This window comes from Stegastes partitus, unplaced genomic scaffold (genome assembly GCF_000690725.1).
Source record: "Stegastes partitus isolate 25-593 unplaced genomic scaffold, Stegastes_partitus-1.0.2 Scaffold255, whole genome shotgun sequence".
Lineage (NCBI taxonomy): Eukaryota > Metazoa > Chordata > Actinopteri > Pomacentridae > Stegastes > Stegastes partitus.
The window spans coordinates 377,704-390,347 of NW_007577986.1; the positions used below are offsets into that span (position 1 = coordinate 377,704).

General features: G+C 42.3%; 2 protein-coding genes across 3 annotated transcripts; both read right to left on the bottom strand.

The window, feature by feature from the left end:
• Positions 1-102: 102 nt before the first annotated feature.
• Positions 103-911, bottom strand: cldn26 (claudin 26). The gene has a single exon (XM_008282044.1). It carries the CDS (start codon positions 909-911, stop codon positions 255-257), a length of 657 nt encoding a protein of 218 aa, XP_008280266.1. The 3' UTR covers positions 103-254.
• Positions 912-2,662: 1,751 nt separating this feature from the next.
• Positions 2,663-11,966, bottom strand: lztr1 (leucine zipper like post translational regulator 1). 2 transcript variants are annotated; one of them, XM_008282046.1, is made up of 19 exons: positions 11,322-11,966; positions 11,167-11,229; positions 11,029-11,085; positions 9,596-9,675; positions 9,402-9,510; positions 9,215-9,298; positions 9,073-9,130; positions 8,835-8,974; positions 8,551-8,752; positions 8,101-8,211; positions 7,883-7,975; positions 7,666-7,761; positions 5,982-6,168; positions 5,710-5,879; positions 5,207-5,490; positions 4,836-4,985; positions 4,199-4,304; positions 3,985-4,065; positions 2,663-3,522 (listed from the first exon to the last, which is right to left on the bottom strand). In XM_008282046.1, exons 1-19 carry the CDS (start codon positions 11,471-11,473, stop codon positions 3,406-3,408), a joined length of 2,340 nt encoding a protein of 779 aa, XP_008280268.1. In that variant the 5' UTR covers positions 11,474-11,966; the 3' UTR covers positions 2,663-3,405. The 2 variants fall into 2 exon arrangements, with proteins under 2 accessions (XP_008280268.1, XP_008280267.1); XM_008282045.1 differs by having other exon boundaries at positions 5,982-6,171.
• Between the last annotated feature and the right edge of the window lie 678 nt (positions 11,967-12,644).

Consider the following 12,644-nt stretch of genomic DNA (forward strand, 5'->3'; position numbering starts at 1 on the left):
CTGTAATTGCTTATTATCTCACATTACTTTAATAAAACGTTTCCAGTTTCATTACAGTTGCATCACTTTCTGCTGAATAGAGACAGGAATGTTTGACTTTCAGTAATTAATCCAGTGAGAAATGGACAAAAAACAAACCAAAAAACACACATGTAGCTTTCATGTTACCATTTCTGTGCTTCTTGTCAGAAAAGTTCTCAAGTGCACGAGTTGATAGGCTTTGTGCAGATATTACACAAATGGCAATAATAAAGCTATAAAACCTCTGTCTTCAGGTAGTGCTGTGTCCTGTGCTTCACCTGTGGACTGTTTGGTACGCTGGGCGGCCGCCGGTCGAAGTCCCCCATGCACACGGCGACAAAGAACAGGGTTCCTCCGATGAGCAGGGCCAAACCTCCGAACCATCCAGAGAACATTGCCTCCCCATACTCCCACCGTGGCATCACATCAGGAAACCCCTCGTCCCAGAACTCCACCACAGTCGTGTAGGCCACAACGGAGACAGGAACCAGAGTGGTGATGCCCGACACCCAGGACAGCACGCCGCCGAAGATCAGCAGCCCTCTCTTCACTCCAGGCTGCCCCACGCACACATCAACCCCCTCCAGACCCGGGAAGGCAGCCAGCACTGCTAAACCTCCAGTACCTACAGACACTGACATGAGCACCCTGGAGATCTGCAGGTCCATCGGCAGTCCCAGGATGGAGTCGTAGGCCTTACACTGGATCCCCACCTCCTCCGTGTAGAGGCAGGTGTGCCACAGTCCAGAGTACCAGTTCTCCACCTCGTTCAGATCAGAGTTCATTGTCTTCCACAGGGGAAGGAAGGTGGTGATCAGAGACGTGATCAAGCCTCCAACCGTCACAAAGAGTGCAGTCTTTTGCATCATTTTAGTTGTTAGAAAAACCATCTTCTGCTTCCAAATGCAGTGATTCCACAGTTCAGGTCTAAGGATAAGAGATCCAGAGAGGCTCTGTGGCCCGTCCCACCTGCTGGACATACCTGGACAGCCCACCTCCTAATAAAATGCACCTGATAAGTGGGAGATAATCCCGGACTGTGGCATGACAACAGACGTACTGTTTTGTTTCAGTGTTCAATGTCATCACAGTGAACAATGAACTCTGTTTTTAGATGAAACCAGATATGTCCAGTGGGATTCTGGGCTGTGTGTGCGTACAAGTGGACTTAAATGAATGAAACATGAGCAAACTGAGCATGAAGGGTACACACACACACACACAAACGAAAAGAAGAAGAAATAAAAGCTACCCCAGGCCAGAGCATAATGGGTTGTTTCTGTGCGGCTGTGGAAATCAGTCCATCTTTCAAAGTTGTAATTACTTCAGACGATTTTTTTTTCTGTAGCAAAGTCACTGGTGAGACTTTGGCATTCTTTTAATTAAGACATTTACACTCTTAAGAAATCAAAGGGGGAGCTTTTGATTTGCCAAGTGTCTCAAATATCTGGACTATGAATAGCACTTTGTGTTCGCTGCAACGGTCCTTACAACAACCCAAAAGAGTCCAACACTTGGTGAATTCCACTGTGGCTCTGTACAGATCTTGCAGTTTGACTGCCAGCTCACAGAAAACCCAATCTACTGGCTCAGCATTTAGGTCAGACCTTTTTCTCTGTCCGTAAATAAAAAAACAACTGATCTATTCACAAAATGCAACATATTCTCCATCTTATTTGAGCCACACTGGGTGTTTAAAGCTGGCCTGTCTGCCTCCAAGACTTGTGCAAATGCAAGTGTTTCAAAACAGTCTGTAAGATTCTGCAATTTTAATTGGAAGAGTTAACCTACTACATTTGAAGATAGCTCACTGAGGAATGTTGAAATCTCTGCAAATGCAAAACCTTGCAGAAGCTGAAGGAATTCACCCAAACCAAGGAGCATTGTCTGACCTTATCATCTGCAGATCTGTGGAAACTGAAACCACTAATGGACGCGACTAACTTGATGAAAGGTCAAGGCTTAACCTTCAGCTTTTTCACATAGCGCATACGTTACAACGGCTTCAGCTTATGGTGACAGTCTGTTAAGAATTCTGCTTTCTAGTATTAAAGGACCTGTGAATACTCCACTGTAATTATGAAGACATTTAAGAGGAAGTATCAGTTCCAATTTTAATGTGAACTATCATAGCTATGTACAGCAGGGATAATTTTATGGTCTGTTATGTCCTCGTTCCCGCTTCACTTTTTTATTATTGTCTTATTTTGCTATTATGATTAATTTTTTGTTACTTGATTCTGATGTTTCCACGTTGCACATTTACTTCCTGTTCATATTGTGTAAAGCAGTCTACAGTCTAAAAAGTGCTACACAAATGAAGTGTGATTGACTGATTGATTAAACTGGACTACTGAGGCGGTCGTGGCATTTAGATGAAATTACATAAAGCCAGTGGAGCTCAGGACTGCAGTCTAGCTTTATGCTGAAACTTATATAATGCAGGTGTCCGCTCTTTGCTTGGGTGACGATTTAAAGGCAGTTTAAATGAAAGCGGACGGCTAAGGAGGCATGCTGTGCTTTCTAAGAAAATGAGATGTACGGGTTTAAAGTGGGTGCAGCCTCCACTGGGTCTGCATTTCACAAGAGGAACAAGAGTTCAGAGTGCAGGAGGGACCATGGAGGCTCAGTGGAACATGACTGGTTTTGTATGAGAAGATTTATTAAGGCTTTAAATACACGAAACCCATGTGGGTCATTATTTAATAACAGCATACTGATGTCACTAAATACATGTTTCTATATCGTATGGCTAAAGAGAAGTCGTCTGTTAGTAATGTAGGAGGTGATTAGTATTACAAAGATGTGCGCCAATGACATTAAACAAAACAAATAGCTTTTGTACTTATTTGGACTCCTTATACTGTTTAATCCAGGCTTGTTAATTGTGTCACAGCTGAGAGTAACACAGCGATGTATAGAGATTTAGATAAATATGTAATGGTATACTCTGATTACACTGTATTTAGATGACTAAGAACAGATCTGAGATACATTTCTAGCGTCACATATATGAATTCCTACAGTAAACTGCATATCAATTTTTTTAAAAATCCCAAAGTAATACTGAGCAGAATAAAACCTTGCAAACGTTTAGTTCTGTGTGTACAAAATAAATAAATGACAAATTAAACTAAAAAGGGAATTTTACATCATTTAACAGTTCTAACAAAGCTAGAATCTGGTTTCACTCCTCGCCGAGACGCAGACGGTTGATACAATGCGGAGAAAAGGCATCTATTGTATGGAGGTGTGAGACATGCAAAGCCCAACGAAAACAAAAGCACTGCGTGTTGGGGAGGAGGGAATGACTAGAAGTAGGTGCAGCAGAGATTTATGGCTTCTGTATGAGGAGAAAAAAAGAGTCCGGCTCTCGCGGTCATCCTAAATATCGGAGCCCATCTCGGCACACTGTTTGTCTGATATGTGTGTAGCTAGAGACTCAATGATGTCCAACAACAGCAGCTGGCTGAGAGACCGCAGGTTGGGGAGCTTGGATACCTTTGGGAGGGGAGGAGAGCAAAAAAGAAAAAGAAAAAAATGAGCCATAAATTAAGACAGGACAATGAGTCACTCAGAGCAAAATGGGGAGAAAAAAAGCAGCACTTGATCGCTCATGCACAATAAATGAAAACAACAGAGAAAAAAAAAAACAGCTGAACGCAAACATTAACAGCAGAGCTAACACTCCAGTGAAGCGAAGTGAAAATTGAGTGCTTCATTGTTTCTTTGGATAACAAACAATAATGAGAGTGCCACTGTGACCCTCATCGTTATGTGATGAGGTGCTTGTACAGCCGGCCAAGCCTGTAAACAGTCTCCTCTCTACGTAGAAGATGGAGGGTGATCCACTGGGAGGCCAAAGGTGTCACTCTCCCGCAAAGAAGACAGTTTCTAGAGGGTTAGCTCAGCTGCAGTGAGTGGGCAGCAAAACCCCAGGGCTCCGGATACAAGCCCACCCACCTTGATGAACTGGTGGACAATAATGTGGAGGCAGTGCTTCTTCATGTCCAGAGCCTGGGTCTTATCCGCTGCCTCCAGAATCTGAGGGGGAGGGGGGGGGGACATTGATGGAGAAGTGAGTGGAGAAATGACTCATTCTGCATTAAAAATAGGGGGCAAGTGACAGGAGTTGTCCAATTAGGTCAGTGCTCCCCCTGGGTGAAAACACAAATACCTGCAAGACGTTCTCCACTGTGACGTTCATCTCCAGATTCTGCTTGCAGTAAGCCTGCAGCCTGTTATTGGAAAAGCCGTAGTAATACGGTGCAGCAAACAGATAGCTGTTTTTCAAGGGTCAAGGAAGGGAAGTTTTCTCTCAATGCAACATTGCAGCAAAGCTCTTTGAATTTGACTTAAAAAGCAGGATTCTGTGTCTTCACCTGCCATGTAGTGAATTTTACATTCATGAGGAGCTTTTATGTGAAGGATTTGCTCACTAAATGAAACTCATATGCAAGTTCCACCAGGTGATAGTAGGGATAGTTATTCCTATTACGTCATTAAAAACTATATGTTGTTTAGTGTGAACCAAACATAACATTAAGACATATACTGTTAAGAAATGTAACCTTGGCTTTGTCTTTTTGTATGATTTATGGCAGTAGGAATACAGTCTACATATTTCAAAAGATATAAACTGGAGAAAAGGTATCAAGGCTTTAAGGTAGGTATACTTTGGATTAATTTATTTCTTGTCTGTTTGTACAACTCAGCCACATACCTGACGTCCACAACTTATTTATAGGCAGCGGTAGCAGACACAGTAGACTCTTCATCTAGTGAATATATATCAGGTGATTTGAGAAGGATACAGGGAATCTTCTGGAGGCATGTTGACGTCTCCATAGTAGATGTAGCGCAGCATGGATTCAAAAGCCTGCTTACTTGGGACCATCTCCCCGATGGATATATTTACCTGACCGTCCTCAGGCATGAAGGAGCGGAACATCGCCTCAAAGTAACTGAGGAATAAATGTACAAAAAGTAAAATAGTCACTAAGCTGCAATTTACTATGAATACAAGGAATAGAAAATGTAACCACATCTATAAGGATCAGCTTCTAAGTGCTGTCAATAGAGCAGAAAATCAAAAAAATAAATCTAATTTGAGCCTAACCAGGGGACAACAATGTAGCTTAATGTAGCTGCAAACACCAGTGCATTAAATCTGTGTTGCCTCTACCTGGAGCGGGCAGCCAGTATGGCTTTATGTGCAGGTCGTGGGTGACCATCTAACAGCAGAATGATGTCGCAGAACTCCAGGCCGCCTCCCTCCAGATAAGCCTTCATGTCCTGCACCAGGGACGTCCCAATATCCACCGGCTGGTCCGAGTACAGCCTGGGAGGAGGCTGCTGTTTTCGCCGCACTATTTCCACTATCAGCGGGGTGGAGAGATGCTCAAACTCTTTTGTCATGATCACCTGGTTGAAGTGCGACTCCTTCACCACAAAATTAAGACAATGTTCCTGAAGAAAGAAAACATTTCTGAGCATTAGTTTTCCTTCCTTCTGCTCCTCTGATCTTAAAGAGTAACTTCATACCAAACTTATCACTTTAAAGATTCAGAGCTGTTGCTGATCTAAACTTGAGAGAGATGTCAGGCTCATCTGAAGACACACTCAACTTCATCCACCGGAGATCATTAAAAACAAATGATCAGTCCATGTAGTTCTATCTGGCTGTACCTTAAGCTGGTCCAGTTGAAGCTTGTTGGCATTTTCACAAACACTGAGAACGTTCTGCAGGTCGACAGATGCCTCGATGTACTGCACGCACAGCTGCTCCAGCCGAGAAAGCTTAAAACTAAGGGCCAGTTTGTAAACATCCATGATCAGGAGAACATCCTGGACATGACCTGTGTAGAAAGATGGAGACATGAATAACTAACACATTTCTTTCTTCCTGTGGGATGACTGCAGGTACCATCAAAACGTGAGAAGCATGAGAAGAGAGCTACCTCTGCGAGGGTACTGGATCTTGTCTGTGTAGAGAAATTGCATTAAGACTTCAAAAGGCTGGGCCTCTGCTTCCCTGATGGATACCTCCAGCAGCGGCTGTGTGCCCGATGGCCTATTGCCTGCTGGGATATCCCTCGGGCCTCCAGCTGCCCCCTCATCATTCTCCTCGATGCTCTCCTGTTTAGTCTTCTGCAAGACAGCAAATTATGCAACATTTTTCCTTAACATTGCAGCTTTACAAACAAAGCCGTGACCTCTTACTGCTACAATTGCTTATGTGTACAGTATGCAAATAGTATAGCTTTGTTGATTTTGCATCACACCTACAAGCATGGTTCGTTTTTATTTGATTTAAAACAACAGTGTACTCACTGTATGTTGCTGTAGCATTTTTGTACAAACAAATGAAGTGGATTTAATGGAAATGTTAAAGCAGTTAAGGCAAAACACAAAAATGTTTTGGAAAATGATAATGATTAAGTCATTGGACTGATATTTCATTTGCAGCCTCGGTTTTTACATTGATTCATTAATTAAGTTGGTTAATATCGTAATTGACGTTTGTATCCAAACACTAGTGGTGGACAAATACTCAAAGTTGAATTATTATTGTGACACTTCAAGCTGGTAGGCAGTGTTTCTTGGCATCATTGTTCTTAAATCAAATTCTATTAAATTAAATTAAATTCTGTAAGAACCTGTCAGCATATTGTAATTCAAGTAGTCTTAAGTAAAACTAGACTTCTGCTCCTCTTTCTGTTTTCAGGCTTTAGGAATCAAGCCAATCAAACTCAATGGTCATTCACAGGTCTCTTCAGAGACAGGGTGTTGTTCCTATTGGATGTTTACCAAATGCAGATGTGATTGCATCTCCCATCAGACGTAAAAAGCCTGATTCAATAGCAGAAAATGCTGCATTAGCAACATCTGCCTACAATGCAAAGTAGGGCAGGGCAGGATAAGTGAGGAAAATAGAGTTTTAAAAAGAGTTTCAGAAGTGTAGGGTACTTTGCTTTTGCAGTGACCTCAAGTTGATTTCTGAGCTTGCTGTTCTTTTGCTGAACAGGTAATCTGCTGTCATCTCCTACAAGCCCACAAGTTTTAAAAGAAAACAGGAAAGTAACTCTAACAGAACTCCTGCTATGCAACAGCACCAGCATCACAAACATGAACAAGATGATGGAGATGAATGGCTAGCAGGTCTACTGGTGCAGGTTATTGCAAGGTCACCAAGTTAGTGCTGCGTGCACGTATAAAGTGTGTGCATTTGCCTATGCTCATCTCGTAGGAAGGGCTGAGAGGGGAGAACTGCAAGAGAAAGGCTATATTTTCAAATTCTTATCCAGATTTCTGCCTACAGCTGCTTTAACATTGTGAATGCAAGGGTGCATCCTCCCCTAATTGGGGTATTTCATTTGGACTGATCTCTGCTTTCTGCTAGTTCAACCCTATGCTCGTTTATAGCTGCCTGGTATTTCAATGCTCACACAGGAACTCCGGGTTATGCCAATTCAATATCAATGAATTTTTGATGACCTTGTTTCCACTGTGTGTGATAGCTATGTGACATGAACTACAAACGCCTCTGCCTGATTCCTCATATCAGATTTTTCATATGTACAACACCGGATAGCGTTGCGTTGTCTCAGAGGAAATGAAATGTACTTGCTGCACAGCTCTGACCTGTCGCTGCCTATCCCGAGCCTGCAGGATTTTCTTCCGCAGCCACTGACATCTTGCAGTCACTATGGCGATATGCCCCAAGACTCTCTCCTCCCTCTGTAAACAACACAACAAGGAGGCAGACAAATGGAAAAACAACATGTTACGTGGACCGTGTGAAAGTCACCTTGTAATTTTTTAATCAGCAGTTTAGAAGTTCCGTCCCAGTTTCACTCACCTCGCCCAGAATAAACTCCACATCACAGAACTGACGGTTCTCCCACAGCTTGCCATAGTCCTCATGGAGAGTGCACTTTGGGTAGCACGAGAACTGCAAGACAAACATTTCGACAACAGTACGTTATTTTTCTTTACGAGATTTTTTTTGACCAGTTTTCAAATGATGCAAAACATTCAGAGCAACTGTTTGCATATTTTCAGCAACAAATGTCTAACCTGGAATCTGTACATCTCCCCGCTGCGGACGTTGTTGTCCACAGTGCCTCCAAAGATGTACATGGCATCTTGAATTACAGCAGCAGCATGGAAGAGTCTCCCACTGGGCATCTAATGGGATAAAAACAGAAAGAAATTCAGCTTCTGTAGGGAACTGTAAGGCAAGCATTGCTTAAAAATCTGTCAGATTCGCTAATACATATGTATAAATGCATATCTAGCGTGGCACTGAGGGAATACGATTATGATGAGCACTAATTCTACTTAAAAGTATCTGCGATGTTCAGTTGAATCTGGCTGAAGCATAAGTAATAGCAATGAAATACAGAATGTCTCATGCAATATGGGATGAGTGGTGGAAAGTAGAGGTCAACAAAACATAACTGTGGTATCCTTTATCCACTTCCATGTCTATTGATACAGTTCTTTGTGAACATATGTGGTATATACCTCACTGTCCAGGCTTGGTTGGATCACCTCCCACGTCTGAGAGTCCACATCGTAGCAGTGCAGCTCATTGGGCAACGTGTTGTCAGCAGCACCTCCAAACACATACAGGTGGCGGTCGAAGGCCACCATAGTGTGTCCATAACGTCTCTGGGGAGGCGGAGGGGAGCCCCGCAGTAAATGTTCAGTTGGGATACGTGTCCACCTGAGGAGACGGAGCGATGAGTCCCACGTAACTGTACATGCAGGATGAGTGACTGAGGTGTGTAAGGAAAAACTTTGCTCACATGTGGCCTCTGAACTCAAACTGAAAGAGGTTGTTCGTTATCTTGGCTCCACTCTGACCAGAAAATACAAACATCTTATCCCTGCATACAGCTACTGGGAAGTTGCAGCAAGATGGAGGAATCTCGCCACTCTGGTCGATCTGATGGACACAAAGGCACAGATAACAACACATATAAAGGATTTCTGGGCCTTTCACTGAGAATGATGTCTTCAAATATAGAAATGAGTTAAACTAGCCTCTTCCCAGCATGCATGTTCTCGGTCCTGCAGGCTGATGGTCCACATGTCATTCAGCCTACACATAAAAATGATATCGGTTAAAATTCTGCATAAAACTGAATGTATGAATGTGACAAAACAAAAACATTAAGAAAAGTACCTGGCATTTCCATCATAGCCAGCAAATATCCACAGTTTATCACTATAGACTGTGGCCCCATGAGCAGATCTGGCCACTGGCAAGCTAAAACACAAACAGAGGAATGATAAATATGAGTGCAGCTTATATGCAAATCTATCCACGAAATGCAACTTAAGAAGAAAAAAATAAAAATGCAATACATTACCTCCCCTCCACTTTCCATTCAGTCCACTGTCCTGTAGCAAACTTGTACTCAAAAAGGTCATTTTTGTTTTTCAGGTTTGAATTTGAGTAGATGTCTCCAGTGTAGCCCCCTGAAATACATCACAGTCAAACATCATAGCTCTGAAATAGGCAGAATGAGTTGTTTTTGCATAAAATGAGCTTAAAGGAAGTTACCAAAAACAAACATGCTGCTGCCGTAGACCACAGCTGAGTGGTGATATCTGGGGGCGGGTGGAGTTCCAGTGGTGAAAGCTCTGCGAAAAATACATTATATAGTGTATAGAAGTGTTAAATCCCATTTTACAATCTGTGTGTATAGTTGTTATGATTGCTTTGTTACAGAGGCTGCAGTCAATTAAATTTAATTCAATTCAATATGCTTTACTGACACAAATTACTGGCTAACAATATTGCCAAAGGATCACAGATGGGGTAACGCAATAAATGAGAAAATTAAAATGAAAAAACTATTAAGTTAAATAAAGACAATGAATAGGATTAGAAAAAGAAAACAACTCTTAATATAAATTTTCTGTGTGCCATGTGGATAAGAGGCTGTGTCAATATAATGGTTCAAATTACACGATGTTGTCATCTAGTTCTGTGAAGGTTGGGATTTACAAGTCAAACCTTTTAAAGTATTCCTGTTCTATGTTATTTTATTTGTGACAGTGTTTTTCTGTCCACCTGTCCAGGGTGTCCCCTGCCTTCACCCTAAGTCAGCCGGGATAGGCTTTAATCCAAAGCGCTTTATAATCTGTTTCTCATTCTCACATTCATAGATTAATGGTGACATGGAAGGTGCTGCCTGCCACTGGGAGCAACTTCGGGTTCAGTGTCTTGCCCAAGGACACCTCGACTGTGGAGGGTCCAGGGATCGAACCGCCAACCTTGCGATTGGAGGACCAAGCGGTGTCTCTGTCCTGCACTGACCACAAACTGTTTGTTCTGTTCTGTATCACCAGACTGCAGTTCCTGCATCTGGATTTGCTCAGAATCTGTCTCTGCTTTGCATCTCTGACAGTAAAGAGATATTCTACCAATTCATAACAGTATAAATGGTTTACAGCCAGACGGTAATAAAGTTAGTTTTGAGTTTTGGCTTGATTCCTTCAATACTGCAGTAAAGCATCTTTTGTTAATGTAATAATGTGGTTGACTCTGCTTAGTGGTAGGAGAGCAGCTCTGGTCTGAGGCTGATCACTGCTGAATGACATCTGATCAGTAAGTCTTAGGGCCACTTGACAGAGGACACTTTAATGGGGGTTCAGCTCAGGGTTGGTAGTGCCTTAGATCTCAGTGTGTCTTGGGGGCTTGATTTTATTTTACTTTTTTAAACATTAATAATCAGTGGGTAATGGCATAATTCTGGCCTGCGTGCACTGGTTGCTGTTTTCCTTTTGATGCTTGTCAGGGACCTGCAGACTTCTGCATGCAGGACCTCTGTTTGTCCCAATAAGTGTTGTCCTGATGACTGAGTGGACCCTAAACTTCACTAACATAGATGGTGATTAGTTAAATTACACTGTACAATATTTAATTGGTGGTATGTCTATTTTAAAAAACTTGTTTTCTGATTGTATAAACTGATATTGCTTCAGTCTTACCGACACCAGGAGCAGTCCTTCACATCAAAGCGGAGTAAATCATTCAGCATGTTCTTCCTGTTGGGTGACACAGAATTGAAACAGACTGTATGTAGAGTACAGAAACAAATCCTGCTGTCACCCTGTGGCAGTACTCACCCATTGTCTCCCCCAAACACATATATGGCATCCCTGTATGCCACCACAGTGTGCTTGCTGCGCCTGTGTAAAGCCACATGAAGTTCATGGTCAATAACAGACAGTAAATATTCACATGTAGTTATGATGCTTCTTCTTCTTCTTCTTCTTGGTACCTTGCACCAACAAACTCGTCACACGGAGGGAGTCTTCTCCAGCGATGAACTGTCTCAAAGGGGCCGAAGTTGAGCGTCAAATACTCCACGCTGTCCGAGCAGCTGTGATCGAAATCAACACTCGGTGCCACTTTGGTTGATTTGCAGGACATTTTTGCTAACTCATCCGGCTGAATCAGTTCTCATGGACATCTGCAGGGACGCCCTCAGCTAACGACATCGCTAATGCCAGTCCCCCAGGGTGAGAGCTAATACTTCTGCCGACTCTAATTCATTCGCTGCACTGCTGTGACCCACGTACATAACATCACAGTCTGCTTTGTTTAGGTTACAGAGTGCGGTCTTCCGGTTAGCGACTAGCGGTGCTAATAACTAACATTAGCCGCATAGCTAGCCGTGGCTAGCTAGCTAGTTAGCTTCGTGCTACTGCTACACTACAACACAAGCAACAGTTACAGCGAATGTAAAAGTTAAAGGCTGGCTGCTAACGATAAACCAAAGTATCCGCTTAACCGGTTTAGTACTTCAGTCCTGGTGTGAATACAAACGGAGTGAGCTGGTAGATAAGCGTTAGCCACAAGAACTAAACTAGCAAAACAAGAGTGCTGTCATTAAAGAGCACAGTGGTCCAACCACGCCCCCGGTGACTGCTGAGCCCTTCACATCCTGTAGGGCAATAAAACTAACGACAGGCATAAATGGACAAGACCTGTAAATCACAGAGTGTATATGTTGAGAAAATACTGTAAGTAGTTTTAGTCAAGCTGTTTATGATTTTTTCTATATATAAATGTTGTGATTGAATTGAAATAAATGTCAGATTTCTCATTTTAAGCTCCTTTACAGGTGTGAACTTTATCACAAAGTCTGAAATTCTCTGAAGTTTTAATGTTTTTTTTTTTTACAATTTGATTTTAAATCATTTTTATTAATTTATTTAAAGACTCCTAAGGTGCCCTGTTGGATTCAAGTGAAGCGACATACTTGTCCAGGTCACAGCTTTCACTTTACTCTCATTATGAAAATCGTGTGATTTTGGCGGTGTGCTTTGTATTGTGATCATGCTGGAATATTTCTCTTCTGTCCTCTTGTCAGCTGATAATTTGGTTTTCACAGGCGTTCATGGTACCATCTGTAAGTGTAATCTCAACACTGCTTCACAGTTAGGAGCTGGCATCCACTGTGGTAATCCTGGCCAGTTTATGCTTCACTCACTTTTCTTGTATGCTGTATCTTCTTCTTTTTTGAAAAATGTGAATGTAAAATTGTTTTCACTACCTTTTGGCTCCACAAAAAACACTTTCATGGAATTGACTATAGTCA